General features: G+C 45.1%; 1 protein-coding gene across 3 annotated transcripts in view; it reads right to left on the reverse strand.

The window, feature by feature from the left end:
* The window catches only part of LOC124039742 (transcriptional activator GLI3-like), a 146,384-nt gene that overhangs the window by 12,025 nt on the left and 111,806 nt on the right, over positions 1-22,553 (reverse strand). For 2 of the 3 annotated variants that reach the window (XM_046356041.1, XM_046356040.1), the window contains exons 6-10: positions 18,582-18,737; positions 14,499-14,700; positions 12,624-12,843; positions 11,362-11,475; positions 5,442-5,582 (exon numbers count right to left, since the gene is read on the reverse strand). In XM_046356041.1, coding sequence (XP_046211997.1) covers positions 5,442-5,582; positions 11,362-11,475; positions 12,624-12,843; positions 14,499-14,700; positions 18,582-18,737 — 833 coding nt within the window. The remainder of the gene's footprint in view (positions 1-5,441; positions 5,583-11,361; positions 11,476-12,623; positions 12,844-14,498; positions 14,701-18,581; positions 18,738-22,553) is intronic. The other variant, XM_046356042.1, reaches the window with a different exon arrangement.

Genomic DNA, 22,553 nt, shown 5'->3' on the forward strand with positions numbered 1-22,553 from the left:
GGACCCTGCGTAATGGACAAACTGGGGCTGATAGCTGCGGTGGCGGCAGCACACAAGCGGGTTATTCATCTTCACCCTGGCAGCTTATTGGCCACTGAGATGGATTCAGGTGTAAGAGGGCCAGAGGGAGACACAGGCGCGGGCTGGGATGAGCACAGAGTGCACACACACACACACACACACACAGTACACATACGCTTACAGGTATAGATTGACGTATCAATGTTAGTGTATAACACACTGATATAACACGTTGACATACAAACACACACACATAATTTGATATGCATAATTTGCATAGGACAGGTACAGAATATACTCAAAGGAAATTGTATTATTTATTATTTTCACTCACTCCAGATAATTTCATGGATTTACACCTACAGAGCAAATTGGCTAGCGTTACATGGTGTTGATTTTTCAGTGTAACAGAACAATTAACACTGCAAGTGTTAAATTAACCCTCATTGGTGTAAAATAACCCCAGTGTTGGTGTTAATAACTTCGTTGAACCAAAAACATGCCCACCATTATCATATTTCCCAACATGCTCTATTGTAGGTTGATTTTTTAGAACTGTTTGTTTCAATATCTGTGCTTTGTACATTGATTGGTTCATTCATATTTTGCTACGTGCTTTTACACCTGCATTGTTTGCTGTTTGGGGTTTTAGGCTGGGTTTCTGTACAGCACTTTGAGATATCAGCTGATGTACGAAGGGCTATATAAATACATTTGATTTGATTTGATTTGATTACTCAAATATAAATGACATACATTTTCTAAACGAATATGTTACTTGGATTTATTGCACCCGTTACGGAAATGGTTGTTCCAATTGCTTTAGGTAGTCTTATATCATAGTCTTCCCAACCCTGGGAGTCATTCTGAATGCAGGCTGTAGCTACAAATGACAAATTACAAAGGTTGGCTATCCCCTCTCTGGCTGATTTCCAAACGTGATGGGGAAACGAGGCTTCCTGAAGTATTGAGGCTTTCCAGCCAATGTTGTCGAAAATAAGTTCATTACTCAGAGCTTCCTTATCTGTTCACAATTAGTGACATCTGCTGGTCAGCAATAAATAGCAACGTGTGATTATCAGATTTTTCCCCCCTCCACTGCTTTTATCGAAACACCATGGCGCAGCGGCAAGTCGTTGGCTTTAATAGCCTACAATCAGTTGGATTAGCAGGTTCGCATCTTACTTCATGCTTCCCTTTTTTGCCTTCAAGTTGACTATTTTTCAAAAACGGAATCTATGGCACTATTTAGGATGCTTAAGACAGAAGCTTATACTATACTAAATAAAACAAATGATTTGGACAACAGTGCAGAAAATTGTGCTTTCACATAAAACCATTTTTGAAATAGTGTGACTTCAACGGGATTCGACCTCATATCTGTCCCTGAATGTTCCGTAGTTCCCTATGAAACCTGCTAAGCTACCGGTCAGGTGGAACAACAAGTACAAAAATCCTAACTACATTTATAAGTACGGTATCCAGTAGAGGTCAGTGTTTGAGAGCAGCATCGAAGAAAGCACCGGAACCACATCGAAATCAGTGGGATCTCGCATTTTGGAAAAAGCACTTGATCAAACGAAGCGTCGGACGTCATAGATGACGTACATCTGATAAAGTGATACGCGCATCGGCACACTGCTTCGAAGTTAGCTACTTAGCCATTTCGACGCATGTCTCAGAGCTCCAGTATCAAACGTAAACATCACTAGATTCCAATAGGATTTACACGTCACTTTGCAAGCCAGTATAATGTGACTTGCAGGCCTGCTGTGGCCTGTAAACCATGCATTTTAGGCCACTGTATTAGGGTAAATCTAGGCCCTCAAAATAAGGCCTTATAAAATACATATTGTATTGTGTTAAAGAATTACATTTTAATGTTAACATACTCGCTTAGGATCTTGGTGAATTCCAAAGGACTGAAAATGGATGGTGGTATCTCTACAAGTCACTTGAAAGGCAAGGCACCATGGGAAATATGCAAATAAGGCATTATACTAAGGAAAGTGTTAATGTAACACTGTTCCAGTGTCTATACGGGTCCACACTTTCAGTGTTAAACACTTGGTGTTGATTTAACTCTGGAGAATGTGCTGTGCATGTATTATAGCTACACATGCATACACATAAACACACCAGATACACAGAATCCCATCAATACTTAACCACTTTCCTCCATTTTCCCCAACCACTTCAAAATCCATCTACAGTGCATCCTTATCAAACTCTTTCTGGGACATACATTAGAATGCAAGCGTGCATGAAAATAGGGCCTGTTTACAAGGCAATTTCACTAAGCTGTGGGACCCGCAACACCGTTTAGCTTTATCAAACTGAGCCTAATAAATCATATGCTCTTTTGTGATGTCAATTGCTGAAGTGCTTTGTGCAAAGAAAGAAAAAATTGGGAAAAAGAGGCAAGGGAGGGAGGGATATGGAGGGAAGGAGGGAGGGAGTGAGGGAGTGGAGGAGGGAGGGGGGGGTTTAGAACTGGCATGTGTAATTCAGCACAGCCTTTTCATCTTGGAGTAAGATACTCCAGACAGATAAGGTGCCTAATCCTTCTCCTGATCAAAAAAGAATCTGCATTTTACCAATTAAAGGGCTGCGCCAGCAGGCGGAGAGGGGGCCGCATTCTGACTGAGCCCAACTTTATCTCCCCTCAACACCGGGGAGGCACGCAGGCTGCAACCACCGCCTTATAGCATGGTTGTATACTGGGGGAGCTAACAAGGGAGCTAACGCTAACATCATGCCATCTCCATCTAAGAGCAAGGGCATTACAACGCCACCTAGGGAGATGACCCAGAATAGGGGGGGGTCGAAGTTGACTGCTACTTTCAACATGCAGGTACACACACAACCCAGCTCAGGGTCACCCCATTTGAGACCCTTTCTGAACCCCCCCCACCCGTTTAGACTCTGCAACATCTCTCCAAAGACACCCCAGTTCAAAACCCCCCAAACATCTCAGACAGAGACATTAAAGAATCCAGCACCAACTGCTTATCTTTAAAAGTGCTCCCTCGGAGGGTACAGAGGAACAGGAGAGAAGACGAGCGGGAGCGTGAGAGTGATGCTAAAAAAGGTATTGGAGTTTTAGGAGGGTGAAGTGGGGGAAGGGAGGTCGATGTTGAGAGGCAGAGTTGAAATAAGTGATAGAGAGAGAGAGAGGGAGGGAGAAAGAAATTAAATAAATACAGCAACTGAAAATTGACACCCGCCTCGCTTTTGCTGACTGGGTAGGCCAGATAAGTGAGCTAAATTGCGTAGATGCGATGTTTATCTTATCAGCGGCACCGAGAGCGCTTAAACGCGGATGATAAAGGAACGGGCACAGCGTGTCCTGGCGCCAGTGCATTTGTAGAGTGTAAAAATGTGCATCAGGAGCGCGACAGGAGCCGCTTTTGAACCAAGGTGGAAAGCAATGAGGGTGGCGTACGGCGGATTTGAATTCCAATTCATCTTCATCTTCGTAACCATCACTTTTTTTAACACTTCAAATAGTAGTTTTGAAGTGTATAACTTGCCTCACTTGCTTCAGATAGCAGTTTAATTTAGAGTTTTTACCTAATATCAGACTATTGACAAAGAACAATCGATTGAAAACAATCAAACAATTCCAAATGTATCAGAACTGAAAACTATGTCGTTAACTTTACCTCACACTACCAATCAAAGCCAGGCTGGAGGCATATTCTATTATTTCTCTCCATAATCATTCTATAAAATGAGCTTAAATAAAGGGGGAAGGGATATCCCATTGTTTGGCTGTATGGACCCCCCAGCATTAGAGGAGAGACACTGTGGTCCAAATACTATACTTATCCTATTACTGAAGGGGGTGGGGGTGAGGAGGGGGAGGGGTGGAGATAAGAGGGTTTTCTCCCCCGCTTGCTGAATTTGAGGGGAGGGGTTCGCTAGGCAAATAGTTTCATTAGTCCCGGCTAACTCTATCTGCATGGGCACATAAAATGAGAAATAAAATACAATGTCGGAGAGAGAAAAAAACTATTCTGAGTGAACTTGCAAGGGGAAAAGACAATGAGGACGTGTTGACTATTTCCTGACATGGAGCAGTATCTCTTCTCAGATGCACAGCAGTGAAACCTACGCGAGGTCAGGGTAGTTAGTGTGTGGAGAGTGGACATTGTTAGGGTAAAACAGATGTTCACCCAGTGGAACTAAAAGGAGAGTGAACAAGCTCTTACCCAGTATGATGCACCGCCCTCACCCCGGCCCAAATCGCCCTGCCCCCCGGAAACAGGGGCAAGAACTTGTCAAGATCCTCAACCTTTGAGCAGAGCCCTTCAAACGCGGGAGGCAGCCCATTCCGCGCTGAGGATATCAATTATAGATAGGGGTTACCGCCGCGGCCGCGGATTGCAATGTCAGACGCCGGGATAGACAGCCGTGGAGAGCTGGGGAGCTATCTATCAGATGTGTGCTGATGGGGGTGGTTGGTGTGTGTGTGTGTGTGTGTGTGTGTGTGTGTGTGTGTGTGTGTGTGTGTGTGTGTGTGTGTGTGTGTGTGTGTGTGTGTGTGTGTGTGTGTGTGTGTGTGTGTGTGTGTGTGTGTGTGTGTGTGTGTGTGTGTGTGTGTGTGCGCGCTTGAAGATACATGTAGTTAAAAGGGACACCACGGTGGCTTCCTTCTCACCATCAGCCCCTCAGCTCCAGCTCTCATGTATCAAACACTGAGAGTGAAGTCAAATCTCCCCTCTCAGTGGGCCTAGTGGTAAGTAGCACACAGCCGGGTCACAGGGGACACCAGACCAACACCAACGGCATCAGCAATATCATGAATAGTTGGGTTAAGAATAGGCCCTCAGGCTCTACAGGATGAGAGTCCTGGGCAGTGTGAGGAGCTGTATGACAGATGGGGGGAGTATATTACAGTCAATACGGTACAGACGTGTAGACAGTACAGAACAGTGGAGGCTCACGGCCTGGTTGTGCAGGATTTAGTCTAGTCAGTGCCGGCCAAATCAGTTAGTGTCGTAGCACAACAGAGACGTGCTCGGCAGCCTTTGAGCCCATTAACCATCGTCCCCGAAACCAATCTGGAATCCGGCAAGGGCATTACTCAACGCCTGTAGGCTGCAGAACACTGCACTGAACACTGAACATGGTGACATACAGGGGGAGGCTGCTGGACCAGAATGTGGAGAGGGTGTTATGACTGGGGACAGAAGTCCAGGAGAACTATAGGACCAGTTGACTTGGAGGAGGGGGCTCCTAAAATGCACTTCTAAACCGGGTGTCCTACTTACTGCTCTATTATTTGCACAGTATCTGCATTCTAAATGTGTCATAACGTTTTGAACTTGAAATTGACAGAGTTTGTATCGCAAAACCAGACGCCATAGTCTCGCCATAGAATTGAAGGCTTCAATACTGAATGACCAGGTACTCACATGTACTAGCTGCTCCTGGGTGTCAAACTCCCGGTGGCAGCTCTCCCAGTGGCAGTTGGTCTCGTACACCACCTCTGGCTCCTGCTTGCTGTCGTCCTTGTCCCCTTCCTCCTTCACAAGAGTCATCCCATCAGGATGGTCCTACAGTACAGAAACACAACAGAGTTACAAAAGAGGACCCAAAACGGACTGTTTTACAGTAGTGACCCAACACTAACCGTGTTACAATAACCAAACACTGATCGTGTTACAACGAGAACAGATTTCCCCACTCGCGTCACTTCTTGTTGAACGTGGAACGAGGGAGAGCTCGGATTGTTGTTTTCGAAAGTAATTTGTTTTGGAAAGTTTTAAAATTCCAAAGGCACTCGCACATCTGAGCTTTTTTTCTTTTTTGCAGGTGCATTGTAACAGTTGAATAAAATGAGAGAAAAAAAATGTTTTTAAAGTCTATTGAAAAAGTTTGGTTCCTAGCTAGCTACAGCGACACGGTTGGCATCAGTTGCTGGGACCGCCACTATCTGTCCAGTGATCCTGCTGACCAAGGCTGGGTCTAGCCTAGCTGCCTATCAAGCTAGTGGGGTTTTCCTTGAGGTTTAGAACGCAGCCTGTGATGCGTTTAGCCATTGTGGCTGTCGAGATCCCCGATGTTTGTTGTTGTTGTTTTCAAACTTCCCTGTGACCTGCCCTGTCTGGAACTGCTAGGAGTAACGGCGTAACATACGTTGCTACTATGACAAAGACCAAAGCCGGACGGGAGTAACGTTGAGGACAGTGGTGTCTCTGTATCACAGGCGAAGGATCTTTTAAACTAACAAAAAGAGTTCTACAAACAGTTGTTACAACAACAAGAAAATAGCTGTTGTGTGTTGTGTCTAAATTCTGGTGGAGTCAACGAATAAAATAATGGATGACCTGACCAGAGAAGTCCAGGACCTGAACAAAGTCCTCCCAGGCTCAGCTTGATGAGTTTAAACAGGAGAACGGCAAGGTGTAAGTCATTACGAGAGGACATCAGTTCTGTATGGGAATCCATGTTCACAATGACGGAGAAATCACATTATCTCAAGGGACAATCAAGGCGGAACAACATTGTTGTGGATGGGAATGCACAATCTCCACATGAGACCACAGGATGATTGAGGTGGAACGCGCCCACAGGACTGGAAAACGGCCCAGATAACCACCGGCCCAGATAACAGGCCCATTCCGATAGTGGTCAAGTTCCTGAGGTTCAAGGACAAGGTAACTGTTCTGGGAAGAGCCAAGAACTTGAGAGGAATGTGCATCTTCCTCAACAAGGACAATCCTGAAGCTGTGCGCCAGAAGAGGAAATAACTTATCCCAGCCATGAAAGCTGCCAGAGACAGGCTCATTGTCCACCCTCCCTCCCAAAAGCCTGGAAGGGATGAGAGTGCCAAGCCTATGGGTTTGTAGTTTCAGCCCCACAGCACACACACACACACACACACACACACACACACACACACACACACACACACACACACACACACACACACACACACACACACACACACACACACACACACACACACACACACACACACACACACACACACACACACACACACACACACACACACACACACACACTGATTAATGGACTACTGAATGTATGTACGTTTCTCTTGCTTGGTTTGCGCTTTTCCATATTATGTCTATCTCTGATAAGATACCCAGTAAAGGGCTGAAAATAGCCCATATTTTATGTAGCGAAATACGGTTCGTGAAATCAATAACTTCGTAACATCAGATAACATTCATATATTAGCCATTTCTGATACTCAGATCATTTCTTTGAAGATACAACAGTAGCAATACAAGGATATAACATCTATAGAAGAATGCTTATGGGGGAGGTGTTGCTGTATATATTCAGAGCCATATCCCTGTAATGCTTAGAGAAGATCTTATGTCAAGTGTTATTGAAGTGTTGTGATTGCAGGTTCACCTTGCATATCTAAAGCTTTTTATTTTGTGGTGTTGCTGTAGGCCACCAAGTGCTAACAGTCAGTGTCTAAATAATATGTGTGAATTGCTTGATAGTGTATGTGATGTAAACAGAGAGATCTAATTTCTTGAGGACCTGAATATTGACTGGTTTCATCAAGCTATCCACTTAAGAGGAAGCTTCTCACTGTAACCAGTACCTGTAATCTGGTTCAGATTATTAATCAACCTACCAGCGTGTCTATAAACACAGGAACAAAATAATCCACATGTATTGATCACATTTTTACTAATTCTGTAGAACTTTGATCTAAACCTGTATCCGTACCCATTGGATGCAGTGATCACTATATAGTGGCTTTGTCCAGGAAAGCCAAAGTTCCAAAAACGGGGCCTAAAATAGTGTATAAGAGATTATGCTAAATATTTTGCTGTGACTCTTATTTGGATGATGTCAAATATTTGTTGATCGGTTGTGATTAACAAAGAGTATCCAGACGCTGTACTTGAGGAATTTATTACATTACTTCTTCCAATTATTGATAAACATGCGGCTGTTAAGAAACGGCCTGTTAGAACTGTTAAAGCTCCATGGATTGATGAGGAAATTAAAAACTGTATGGTTGAAAGAGATGGGGCAAAAGGAGTGGCTAATAAATCTGGCTGCACATCTGACTGGCTGACGTACTGCAAATTGAGAAATTATGTGACTAAACTCAACAAAAATAAGGAGAAACTGTATTATGAAGTCAAGATCAATGATATAAAGAATGATAGAGAAAAACTTTGGAGTACTATAACTGAAATTATGGGCAGAAAGGCCCCTTCAAATCCATCTTTCATCGAATCATTCATCACAAAACCATTTGATGTCAATTATTTTAATGATTACTTCAATGGCAAAGTGGGTATGCTTAGACAGGAAGTGACAACAACGAACAGTGAGCAATCATACCTCATGCATAAAAAACTAATAATGAAAGAATAGCATTGTAAGTTTGAATTTTGTAAAGTACGTTTGGGAGAGGTGGGGAAATGATTGATATCAATCAATAATGACAAACCTGGCATTGACAACTTAGATGGAAAGCTACTAAGGATGACTCTATAGCCACTCCTATCTGTTATATATTTAAGCCTAGAGGAAAGTCTTTGTCCTCAGACTTGGAGGAAAGCCAAAGTCATTCCAATACCCAAGAGTGGTAAAGTGTCCTTAACAGGTTCTAATTTTCTAGCTCTTAGAAAATTTTGGGGAAAATAGTGTTTGACCAAATACAATGTTATTTCTCTGTAAACAAATTAACAACTGACTTTCAGATTTTTAGAGAAGGGAATTCAACATTTACTGCACTGACACAAATGACTGATGATTGGTTGAAAGAAATTGATAATAAGAAGATTGTTGGAGCTGCACTGTTAGATTTTAGTGCAGCCTTTGATATTATTGACCATAACCTGTTATTAAGAAAAAAGTATGTGTTATGGCTTTTCAACTTCTGCCATATTGAGGATTCAGAGCTATCTATCCAATTGAACTCAGAGGATTTTATTTAATAGAAGCCACTCTAATGTCAAATATGTAAAGTGTGGTGTACTGCAGGGCAGCTCTCTAGGCCCTCTACTCTTTTCTATTTGTTACCTCTGACTTGCCATCTGCATTAAACACAGCATGTGTGTCCATGTATGATGATGAGTCAACCATATATGCATCAGAAACCACAGCTGATGAAGTCACTGAACGGAAAATAGTTGCAGTCAGCTTTGGAATAGACATTCAGTAATAAACTGGTCCTGAACATCTCTAAAACTAAGAGCATGTATTTGGTACAAATCGTTCCCTAAATTCTAGACCTCAGCTGAATCTGTAAATGAGTGGTGTGGATTAAATGGTTGTGAAGATGGGCAGAAGTCCATCCGTAATAAAGAGATGCTCTGCTTTTTTGACACCACAGTCCACAAAGCAAGTCCTGCAGGCTCTACTTTTATCTTATCTTGATTATTGTCCAGTCAAATGGTCATGTGCTGCAAAGAACGACCTAGTTAAGATGCAACTGGCTCAGGACAGAGCGGCACATCTTGCTCTTCATTGTAATCAGAGGGCTAATATTAATACTATGCATGCCAATCTATCTTGTCTGAGAGTTGAGGAAAGACTGACTGAATCACTTATTTGTATGTGTTGGAAATTCCAAATTGTTTTGCATAGTAAAAGTACACACAGCACTGACACACAATTACCCCACCAGACCAGGTCTTTTCTCAGTCCCCAGGTCCAGAACAAATTCAAGGAAAGGTACAGTATTATACACAGCCATGGGTGCATGGAACTCCCTTCCATCTTATGTAGCACAAGTGAACAGCAAACCTGGTTTCAAAAAACAAATAAAGTGTATGACCTACTTGTTGTGTGTATGTACCGACAGGTATGTGTAACTGATAGATGGACACACACTACATGTTCACGTTTTTAAATGTATGTCAATTATAAAATCCTTTGTCTGTAATGTCTTTTTCGTTATGTGTCGGACCCCAGTAAGACGAGCTGTCGCCTTCGGCGTCGGCTAATGGGGATGCTAATAAATCTAAATCAAAAGACACTTCACTGACAGGCAACGTATTCCTTTTTTAACCTGCCACCTCTATTTTGTCAGGTGAGAACAACCGGAGAGTTGTTACAAAATGTACCTGGTTGTCCAAGAGGTTAACCATTGAGACACTAGAGAAGAGTTAGAGCGCAGAGGACAACCGAAATTGAAATTTTTGCATACAGTAAGTATATTGTATAATATTGCATACAGTAAGTAAGACCGTGTCAGCTCGGAACTTATCGGGCTGAAATAAATATATATGTTTACGTAAAAGGCTGTGGTTACACATGCTTTTCACAGACCTCCTTACAGTCAAGTCCACAGTCACAACCAAAACATTCTCTCCCCCTACTCTACCCTCCCCTAACCAACCAGGCTGATTCTGTTACGCGTTTCCACAGGTGTAATCGTGTGAATCTGGCCTTGTTCAGCACACAGGGAGTAAAACGTCAGTCTGGGAGCGGAAATGTAGTACTGAAAGCTCCGCTCTGTGTTGGGAGTTGAGCTATGACAGGTCTGAGCCGAGTATTTCAGGAATCTAACCCTAACTTCCTGCTCAAGGTTGCTCCATTAGTCAAGACATATTTCACTGTCACCGTTAACATTACATGACTGGGCAGCCTGGAGAGTACTGGAGACTGCAACACGGGAGCCTAGGGTGTACAAGGCTTTTCTCTGGCAAAGTTCTGGTTCGTAAAAATCACCTCGGCCTACTGCTAGTACCGACCTGCAACGGCAGGGGAAGGCAGAGAGAGATGGAGAGAAACAGAGAGTGTGTGAGAGAGAACAGAGAAAAGAGTTTCATTCACCGAATGTGGATCTCTGAGTCTACAGGCTTGCTTCTATTGTACGCGCACAGAGTCACTTTAGAGGCCTCATTGCAGACACAAGCGCACAGAGAGCCCTTTAGAAAACATGCAGTCTAATTTCTCTTTCATTTTCCCCCCATTCACTTAAGCATCTGATTAAAAGGAAAAACAATTTCCTTCTGGTGTCGCCAAGATCAATGTGGCTTATCGCTTCTGAGGCGGTAGCTCGAACAAGCAGCCGAATGAAACAGGCAAATAAATAAATAGTTTTACAGTACGTCACATAATTGTCCCCAAAGCTCTCCGTCTGAGTGAATGACTGAGTGTGTGTATGTGTGCACGCCCGTTTATGCGCTGTGTGAACAGAATTGAACAGTACAAGCGTACACATCCTATTCTACGGCTGCCGACGCAGTAAACCATCAGTTCTGTTCATTATCCTCATCTCGTCTTGTAGCATATAATACCATAAGCATACCCCGTTTTTCTAATACTGCGTAAGAGTACCTGTTCATTGGACTGCACGATAAATGGTGGAGCAGTTAGATTCACCTGGCAACATACGGCCCCTGGGCTGAGTAGCTCCTCGTCCGGTTTGATCTTGGAGCGTTTGTGGTGCATGGGGTCCCCAGTGCTGCTCACCGCTGACTCGCTAGTGGGTTTGGTCTGTAGGAACAAACCACAATAACTTCACTTCAGCATCCTTTATGATCGAATGACCATAAATGATGAGCATAAATGAACATTTACATGCAATTGTGTGATTACATTCTGCTTGATACTGTTCCAAGGGATCTAGTTTATCCTACTAAAAGGGAGCATAACGCAGCTTGTTGACTATTACATTTGAGGCAATTTAATAAGCCAAAGTTTTTATACAGGGGTCGTCTATCCGGCTTCACCTTTGGATGACCTGACTCTGGCCCGACTGGCCCTGAGAGCCAAAGGGGAGTTCCCTGTTGCAAGGCAGGCGAGACAGAAATACATTTTAAAAAAGGAAAAAGGAAAGCTGAACTGGCCTGGAAAGATTCCTTGGCTCGTGTCTGTGCAATTAGACTTCTTAGTTAGAATGTTTACTCCGGGAATATGGAATGTCATTTCCATTTAACAGTGAGACATCTTGACACTAGAGTCACTGGGATCCTACTAATAGATACAGTGTAATTGCATTTGGAGAAATAGAATAAATTAAATTGGTAGTATATGAAATGCAAGGTGGTATGTGATCCTGGTTGTTTCCCCAGGGTTGGACAGAATGGTGGAAAGGTTTCAGAAGATTATTTATATAGTTCTCTAACACAACTAGGCACCTCAGAGGGTGAAGAACGTACCAGATGCCATTTTGAAAAAAATAAAAATAAATTGGAAGGTATAAATAAAGAGGAATAATTGAATATTTGCTTGAAATGCAAGCCCCCACGTACATTAGGAATGGAGAGTGGTAAAGGGAAACACCGTGGGATCCATCCATCCATGTCAATATTCCAGTTTTAATCCTTGTATTCCTCCTGTGTGATTAATGGTGTCAGTGATGGGATCCTATGCTAACAAGGCCCTTGTTGTTTCTCACGTGAAACAGAACGTTCCGGAAACAACGTTCCCAGTCCAAAACAACACATCCAGGGGACCCCCACTCCCATGAGGCCAGAGTGCGGAGTGGCCTGCTTCTACTTCTTCCTGTCTGTGCCTTGTACCTGTTTAGGCTACCCGGAACACTGCTAGCGCGCGGCTAGCACATGGCAGCGCTATCTATCTATTACCTGTGATGATGAATCGCAGAGGCTTCTGCCGCAGTGGAGGGAGAAGTCTCTCACCTGAGAGGAGTCATTGGAGATGACGGAGCGTTCGCTGGGGGTCAGGCCAGGGGGAGGGATGCCCGGGACTGGACGCTGGGTGGCGAAGGCCGGGGAGGGGTGGATGAGGGGCGGACTGTGGCCGAATGCAGAACCCACAATCCCTGGTTGCCGACCAAGCAGCTGCTGGTGCATCTGAAGTGCCACTGGGGTGGGAGGGTAAGCGAAACTCAAAGCCGGACTGGAGGGAAACAATATCATGATTAGTATTTAGTTGACGAGAAACATACAACAAGACTTTGTGCAGGTGCTGGATTTTTTTTTTTAAACAACCTTTCCCATTATCAATATTTACTCTACCTCTATGAAAATACATTCGGATGTATTTGAAATGGCACCGAGGAAAAATGAGGGGGAAACAAAAGGGAGAGAGTGAATAAATATATATTTTTTTGGCTAGCTCCTCATCCCTGAGGACAATCTGACAGGAGTTGTTGTAACACTGGAACCACAGGGCCCAAGTCAGATCCCTGGCAATGAATGTTCAGCTTGTTAGCACCGTGAATTACCGTTGTGGTCCCTTGCCAGGCCGTCATCGTAAATAAGAATTTGTTCTTAATTGACCTGCCTGGTAAAATCAAGGTAAACAAATAATGTAAAAAAAAAAATTAAATCCCCAAATTCTAAGGTTTTCTGGAAATCCCTATTTGCGGATTCCCAGAATCAGAAGGATAAAAATGTAGGGAACCTTAGAAATATGCAACCTTAGTTAAACTACATCATCTCTCCACTGTGTACAAACTCAACAGTATAATCAGGCCTAGTCTATAACTACAGTCCCTTCACATTGCACAGTCTGCATGCTAGCTTTCCCCTACTCTAAAAGACCTAGATCACGGGTACCCTTCCTTCCCCATCGGTCTACATTTAAGTTAGGGTGTTTACATACACCATAGATTAAAACGGAATCCAAACCGCCCACCGTACTGTAAGAGCTCTCTCTATAAACAGAGGTAGCGCCAGGTAAACACAAGTCTCTATGGTTCAATCGCAGTCACGCGTGATGGGCCTCCATTCATTCTGCCTGCCTGACGCCTGTTCTCAGCCTCTCAGCCCGGACCCATATGTCTGCTGAGCTTATTACAGGCACCGAGTGGAAATCAATGGGCCGAGACGCATTTGGGGGCCCATCCGCTTGTCATATCACTCATCAGTCTGGGGGCCCTATCATTGGCCCTGTCACATGGGCCACAGTGGCTTGTGATTGATCAGGTTCTCCTTTCAGATCGCTGATCAATGGCTCCGGGTATGGATTTCCCTCTCTCTTTTTCTATCTCTGTCATTTCGGTGATAGTGTGTATCAGGGGGGGTGGTGTTTGGGAGGGTGTGTGGATGACTGACACATGCCTCCAGGGAGACTGGGTAAATAGGTGAACAAGGCCCACCAGGAGATGGGGCGGCAGAGGAGACACACGCACACACAGTAGCCTGGTGACAAATCAGTCCGTGCTGTATAGCCAACTTTATTGACTCTAAGCCAGCCCTCCTCCCATGTTGTTTGCGTTTCCTTGGGAAACCTCACTGGTCCACCACATCCTAATACACCCCCCCCTCCCCCCCACCCCGCCTACACTATAACAACATCCCACACAAACATAGGCTCTGCCCTAGGCCCTCCATCCCCGTACCCACAGTCCTCCAGAGTGACCGAAAGATATGTTTGTGCACGATGTTGGCCCTTTTTTATTCATCCTGTACCCAACTTTCCCAAAATCTTCAGGTTTTTCAGAAATCGCTAAAATAAGCAGGAAATCCGGGAATCCTCCAACCAGAATTTCTGGAAAAACTGGGAATTTGGGGGAAAGTTACTGAAATTTTGCAGCCCTTATCCCGTACCTGATGGCCCCGGCAGAGAGGTGTCCGTAAGAGCCATTGGTGGAGGAGCTGGAGCGGGAGTTGTTGAGGATGGTGACCAGGGAGTTTGGCGAGCTGCGGATCATGGTCTGCAGGTCGAAGCTGTGCTCCGACAGTGGAGAGATTGGCAGGGCCCGCTTCCGACTGGGCCTCGCTGTCAGTCTGGGGCTGGGGAACCGAGAGCCTGAAGGAGAGGACAGCAGTAGAGTAGAGACATTAGACCCAAAGAAGCTGCAGTCCACAGAACCTCTTTGGCTAGAAACTTACTAGGTGATAGAGAGAGATTAATTCATATGTTGTGTTTTATCATATACGGGTTTTGTATGTTTATTTGTTGGCTTGTCTTATTGAGTGTTTTTATAGCATTGTAGCCTACTTTGGCTTTAACCACAGACAAACATAGAGGGGCCATAGACTGCGCTTCACTGACTGAGACATACCTAATTCAATCCAATCAACAAACAAAAGGTTATCTCACAAAAGGCTATTTTGAATGAAAGTGTGCAACTGACAATGGATGAACTTCATATGAGACAACACAGGGATGCCTTTTATGTCAAAGCTCTTTACTGACTGGGTTATGTCAATCAAGTACTCAAATGCAGTCAATGTTGAATGGAATTACTATGAGTGGCTTTGAAAAGGTACCAAGCAGCCAACAACGCTGCCTTTCTCCATTGCTCTCTCTCTCTCTCCACACACAATGAGCCGCATGTACAGATTAAGAAATTACTTTTGTTGTATTTTCACTCGGAGATGTCACAAACAAGACAGGGAAAACCAGAGGGAGAAGTAAAGAAGCGGAGGGAGGAGAAACCAGGGGGAGAAGTAAAGAAGCGGAGGGAGGAGAAACCAGGGGGAGAAGTAAAGAAGCGGAGGGAGGAGAAACCAGGGGGAGAAGTAAAGAAGCGGAGGGAGGAGAAACCAGGGGGAGAAGTAAAGAAGCGGAGGGAGGAGAAATCAGGGGGAGAAGTAAAGAAGCGGAGGGAGGAGAAACCAGAGGGAGAAGTAAAGAAGCGGAGGGAGGAGAAACCAGAGGGAGAAGTAAAGAAGCGGAGGGAGGAGAAACCAGAGGGAGAAGTAAAGAAGCGGAGGGAGGAGAAACCAGGGGAGAAGTAAAGAAGCGGAGGGAGGAGAAACCAGAGGGAGAAGTAAAGAAGCGGAGGGAGGAGAAACCAGGGGAGAAGTAAAGAAGCGGAGGGAGGAGAAACCAGGGGGAGAAGTAAAGAAGCGGAGGGAGGAGAAACCAGGGGAGAAGTAAAGAAGCGGAGGGAGGAGAAACCAGAGGGAGAAGTAAAGAAGCGGAGGGAGGAGAAACCAGGGGGAGAAGTAAAGAAGCGGAGGGAGGAGAAACCAGGGGGAGAAGTAAAGAAGAGGAGGGAGGAGAAACCAGGGGGAGAAGTAAAGAAGCGGAGGGAGGAGAAACCAGGGGGAGAAGTAAAGAAGCGGAGGGAGGAGAAACCAGAGGGAGAAGTAAAGAAGCGGAGGGAGGAGAAACCAGAGGGAGAAGTAAAGAAGAGGAGGTAGGGGAAACCAGAGGGAGAAGACACTGCGGGGATGTTGTGCTTTGTGCGTGAGCTGACACAATGACTTTGTGACTCAGACTCGGTAGAGAAAAACATTTCAGCTGTTTTCCCTTTTCTATTTTGTCGTGGGCAAACAAAACCAGCTTACCCTGTACTCACTCCCTTCCTCCCTCTCTCGCTCCTTCCATCCTTCCCCCCCTCAAATTCAAACGCTCGCTCTCGCCTGACACATCCAGCGATTACAGAGGCATCCATTCACATGGAAATCAGTTGTACATATACGTGTGTGTGTGTGTGTCTGCGCGTCTGTGTCTGACTGTGTGTGTGTGGTGAAGTTTCTGGCATACGTAGGCCTGCATTTAGAGCATGGAGCCCCAGGAAGAGGAGAGAGGAACCTCTCTACATTGTCTCTGCTCTGGCCTCTATAAAAACCTGCCTCTGTCTCTTTGACGTTTCAGAGATGGAGGTTTGAGGCACACACTCACATATACAAACACACAACCCCCCCCCCCACCCCCACCCCCCCGCACATACATACATACACACAATCTCTGACAACAATACATCTCAGAAAATGTGTTCGTCACTTGAGGAATTTGTTCCTCGGAAATCCAGCTGTATTCACGCAAACACTGACTCTAGTGAACCTCCGATTGCCACACTCCTCAGTCAAACTCCTACCCCCTGGTCGACTTGTGGCACGCTCTCACAAACCATATCCCCCATACATCTCTCTGTAACAAACCTCCTAAAAACTACGCCCCTCGTCCACGGGTGAGGGACTGCCTCCACCTGTGGTGAGTTAGGATGGGGAGGGGGGGAATGAACCGCGGAGGGGGTAGAGGAGGGGGGCTGTCCCATCACAGCATGGGCCTCCTGGGAGTTGTGTTTATTAATGCTGCAGCCACATGATAAATGGCCCAACCAGGAGGAGAGGAGAGGGAGAGGTAGAAGAGAGGGAGAGGGGAGCGTCGTGGCCCGTAGCGGGGTAGCCGGAGTGTCCCTCTAATTTCCCCGTGATTTATGGATGGGTCGGCTGGTTAGGCACAGCGTCATTAATTCACACGGACGGGAGAGGGAGGGGCCAGACAGGCTAGACTGACTGACGGCAGTAAAAATAAACCATGAGCTTGGAGCCCAAAACCCCCAAAATAGGGCCACCTAAGAGGCCTCTGGCCCTCTCACAACACCTCTCCTTTCCCCATCTCCTCTCCTCCTCCTCTAAACAATACGCTGGACATAACCTACATGATAAATCATGGGCATAAATTAGCAGCAATATGAAAACTAACACAGCTATCCTGTCCGACCACTACCTCAACTGAATTGAATGAAATAAAGCACTGTCGTTCTTAGGGTTCATGGGGCGGTTGGAAGGACAGGATGGGACCTTTTTATCAGTAAGCTTACAATTACCTCAGGTAAAAAACACAACCAATTATTGCAATAGAAAAATTGCCAATTTTTTAATTATACAGCTTAAATACAGATGTTAGCATAGCACTAACTATTAGAGCTAGCTAATAGCACTAGCTAATTAGAGCGTAAAAACATGTGACAATGGTCCATTGAAGCCCCAAACAGCCAGGACAGCACCATTGTTTCATTAAGCAGACTCTCTCCTAAGCTAATTACATTGATGTGAAGTAGACTGACTGAAACTATGATAGCTTCGACGCAACTAGGCTCCATTATTAGCCAAAACCTCTTGATATGATAACGCCACACTCTATATGCCTTTTTTTCTCCTCTAAAATCTATATATCACAAAGGAAGAGCTTTAAAGTGTTAATTTTCCTGGCGTGTGTGTGGAACACACATTGTTGAAACACAACGAGTTATTACTGGCAATGATCACAGGCGATTGTGAAGTAGTGAAGAGCTAGCATAGCCACGGCATCATCTCCCATTTGAAACTGTGGTCCTAATTGTTTTGTTTCACTCTTATTAATCTTAAACGTTGACACAGAAGAAAGGATTTCTCCCTGTGATGATGAATGGTGAGACATTCCAATTCTCAGTTAATAGCAATTAATTTTCTGATAGCCGTGCAAGTTTGGCTAGTTTTAATTAGTTTGTTCGGAGGAATAGGGGGGTGAATTCACCCCGGATTTCCATGAAAGCGACGGCTGGCTGACTAAATACCTTCTCATCAAAGGGAGAGGGGTGAGGCTGTCCGACCTTCCCTAAGATTCAGTGTGCCTTTAATTTCCTATTTACACTTTAAAATAACTCATTAGCATAAGTCCTCTGCACAGGCAGGCCTGAGCCCAGCACATTAAGACAATGGCTCATTTAAATCATGTCAATTTAAAATCGCTTACTACTCCTTCCTCGTTTGGTAGGATTGTTGTTTTGCTCCATTTAAAACAGATTGATCTAGATAGGTGTATTATTCTCCCTGCACAATCTGCAATATTCAGACACACACAGACAGACAGACACACAGAGGACCACCCCCCCCACACACACACACTCACACAAACAGCCATTGAATTTGAAAGTTTGGGTCAGTATGTTGAGCTCAGGGCAGACTTACTCTCCACGGCCTGCAGATATTCCATGTGCAGGGCACTGCTGGTGGCTCCAGCTGTGGAGGCCACGGAGGGGAGGAGGTCCGTGTAGGGGCTACGGTGGCCCGCCAGGAGAGCCATCTGGTGGTAGTACTCTGCAGTGGTCAGGCCTGTGTGAGGGACTAAGGAAGGGGGGAGGAGGTGAAGGGAAGGCAGAGGACAGGAAGATAAAGAGGGAGAGAGGGCGGGGGGACATGCGTGTTAGGTGAGATAATGACACCATAAGAGAGGCCTACAACACCTACCACAAAACACCTGCAAACACATGATAACTTACAGTAGATGAACACTCAGCACATCTGTAATGTAATGTAACGTAATGAGCACATTAGCAACACCATCATCTATAGAGTGGAACAGAACTGATGTATGAGGAGCATGATCTGCATTCCAAAGTACACTATATAGGGAACGGGGTGCCATTTGGGACGCAGACATGCTTTGAGGTAGTGTACTAGGTCCCAGATGGGATTTCAAGCTGCTTACTCAGAGTTTACAGTACTGTACGTCTTGGTTTTAAACAGAATTGTTCATTCATGCAGGTATGCATATCATATCTCATCCGATGTTGTTTTGCCAATGGGTAAGTCTAGGTGTGTGTGTGTGTGTGTGTGTGTGTGTGTGTGTGTGTGTGTGTGTGTGTGTGTGTGTGTGTGTGTGTGTGTGTGTGTGTGTGTGTGTGTGTGTGTGTGTGTGTGTGTGTGTGTGTGTGTGTGTGTGTGTGTGTGTGTGTGTGTGTGTGTGTGTGTGTGTGTGTGTGTGTGTGTGTGTGTGTGTGTGTGATGGAGTGTAGCAGGGCTGCAGGATGCAGATACTCAACCTGCTCTTTCACTCTGTTCCTTCAAACTCCATAAGAAACAAAAGGCCCAGATCTGCACGCATAAAGAAACAGCAACACGTTCCGAATCTGCCCAGATCTGCACGCATAAAGAAACAGCAACACGTTCCGAATCTGCCCAGATCTGAAACAGCAACACGTTCTGCCCAGATCTGCATAAAGAAACAGCAGATCTGCCCAGACGCATAAAGAAACAGCAACACGATCTGCACGAATCTGCCCAGATCTGCAGATCTGCATAAAGAAACAGCAACACGTTCCGAATCTGCCCAGATCTGCATGCATAAAGAAACAGCAACACGTTCCGAATCTTCCCAGATCTGCATGCATAAAGAAACAGCAACATGTTCCGAATCTGCCCAGATCTGCACGCATAAAGAAACAGCAACATGTTCCGAATCTGCCCAGATCTGCACGCATAAAGAAACAGCAACACGTTCCGAATCTGCCCAGATCTCCACGCATAAAGAAACAGCAACACGTTCCGAATCTTCCCAGATCTGCATGCATAAAGAAACAGCAACACGTTCCGAATCTGCCCGGATATGCATGCATAAAAAAACAGCAACACGTTCCGAATCTGCCCCCTCTCCATCTCCATCACTCTCTCTCTCTCCTCCACTCCCCCACTCTCTCTCTCTCTCGCTCTTTCTCCCCCTCTGAATCTGCCTCTCTTTCAAACCTCTTCCCTTAGTTATAGAGAGCTATAAGTCCTTGAACCGTATCCTAAAAATAAACATCTGGAATCGTTCTTCCATATGCAAATATCCCAACCAAGAAAAGGCTAGAAAGAGGGGGAGAGAAGAGAGAGAACAAAAGACTGACACTGTGGTTTTGGATGCAAATATGAAATCAGTTTAGCCCACAAAGTGTTACGGCTAATTCCTCTATTTTTCTTCCCATTTTAAAGAAAGAAGAGAAGAAATAAATAAAGAAATTAAACGCGGGATGAAAAGATCTCCTCTCAAGGCCGGCCTGTATGCCTGGCAATATGCATCTCTGATTGGTTCACTGGATGGAAGAAGAAATTCCCAAATTAATTCGGTTTGGGTATTATGTCTTAAGTGGAGGGGGGAGTTTCTTAATTGTCTTCGTTGTTCCGCTTTAGCTTTGCTTCTGCATTCAACTGTAATGTGCCTCATTCTCTATTCGTATGCAGAAAGGGCTTTGCAGAATTTCCTGGCATGGGTAGTGCCATCCTGGGGGGAAGTGGCGGTGGGGAGGATGGGGGACTTGTGTGGCATTTGACGTGGAGGAGAAGCAGCTCAGTGTGCCTCGGGAGTTGGTGGTAGGTGGTGTCACAGGGCCCTCCTTCAGAGCAACAATGGGATGAGAGGGGTAAGTACAGTCTCTATCACCACCAGTGTGAGAAGAAGAGGAGTGAGAGGGTTAGAGAGAGTGATGGTGGGAGGTAGATGGGGGGAAAAAAGAGCAAGAGATAGGTGGTACTAAATCCCACCCACTTCAAATCTTCCACCAATTCAGCTAATTAATTCATAATTATTCAAACGTACTTCCAGTAAAAAAATAATAATCAGACTGAAATAGGAGAAAACCTACATGCGCGACAATTCACTAACAACATAAAATGCTGATAGGTTCATTAACTGTTTGATTAATTAAAATAGTTGCCTCATTTCCCTTTTTACATTTTTTTTATTTATTTTTACAGTTGATGTAGCACAAAGAGCATTTCGATGTGACGCAACGCTGGCACAGAGTTCCCTTTGCAACAGAGAAACTAGGAATAAAACCCCCTTCCAAAGTGCCCGCCTCGCGTTAAAGCACAGAGTGCCACGCATGTTGAGAGGAGGAGCGATTGAGAGTGGTAGATCAGGATGAGAAGAGGCTCTCAGCTCCTGCGTAGAGGAAGTGCCCCCATTCTATCCAACTCTTCACAAAGGCACTTGAGGACAAGGTAGGAGACCAGTAAAAGCCCTAATAGGACCTGTAGTTCAGAGGTGAACTGAGGGACTTAGTTGGAGACCCTGACATGTCTTAAATGGCAGCCTATTCCACGTGCGGTGCACTACGTTTGGCCAGAGCCTTATTGGTCAAAAGTAGTGCACTTCACAGGGAATAGGGTGGCATTTGTGGCACATGACATAGCTGACTGCACCCGTGACAGTAACCAAGCCGTGTGAGCTGAACACCACAAAATGGTTTTGTGTTGTGTAGTGACAATGTCATAACAACGCGGTCGTATCATTCCGTTCAACTACCTCAAATACAATCACCTCAAATTTTCCTTGAGCTGAAAGGAACACAGCCAGCCACAGCTGTGATTACCAATGGCCCCTGAGAGAGGTAGGGGAGGCTGGCCTTGTTCAGTAAGTGAGCTCCAGGCTTCAATTAAAGGTCCAGGTCAGGAGGATGGAGCGGAGCAGCACTGCTGAGGCTGTTTCAAAGCACATGCACTACAGACTGAAATTGATTTCCCAGTCTGTATCTATGACCAGAACCAAAACGGTCCTTGCAGGGCACCATGCCAGCATTCCAAATGGCACCCTATTCCCTATGCAGGGCACTACTTTTGACCGGAGCCCTAGTGCCATTTCGGACGTAGCTCATTTGCACCCCTGTTAACCCTACCCTCCCCGGTCCTTGAACCCGAGCCTCCCAGTTCTTTTTCTCTGGACTGTACATGACCCCTGCTCCCTGACGCATCCTCCAGAGAAGAACCTCCGTCAAATCTCCCCTTATGCACACACTGCACGTGCTGCGCACACACACACACCAGAAGAAAGTTACATGTGCACGTGCCAGACAGACACGTGCAAAAAGTAAATGAATGCGGTCACCTCTGTCATGACCTTTGTTCGACATGAAGCACCTCGTAACAGGGATCAAACTGTACACTCTTAATAGCTGAACCTATTGATCACCAACACAGTAGACCATTTTCCTGCAAAGCTAAGGGCCCTTAGGGACTCTGGGGGGCAGGTCTCTGTGGTACTGTACAACATTGCATTGTTTTAAGTACAGCTAGCTAGCGCTGGGATTTATAGTCTAGTGAAAGATAGATTACAGAAATGTATGTAGCATGTTGATCTGAATCAACGGATATGGTGGGACTCCGATATGCCTTAACATAATGCAT

The sequence above is a fragment of the Oncorhynchus gorbuscha genome, linkage group LG07 (genome assembly GCF_021184085.1).
Source record: "Oncorhynchus gorbuscha isolate QuinsamMale2020 ecotype Even-year linkage group LG07, OgorEven_v1.0, whole genome shotgun sequence".
Classification (NCBI taxonomy): domain Eukaryota; kingdom Metazoa; phylum Chordata; class Actinopteri; order Salmoniformes; family Salmonidae; genus Oncorhynchus; species Oncorhynchus gorbuscha.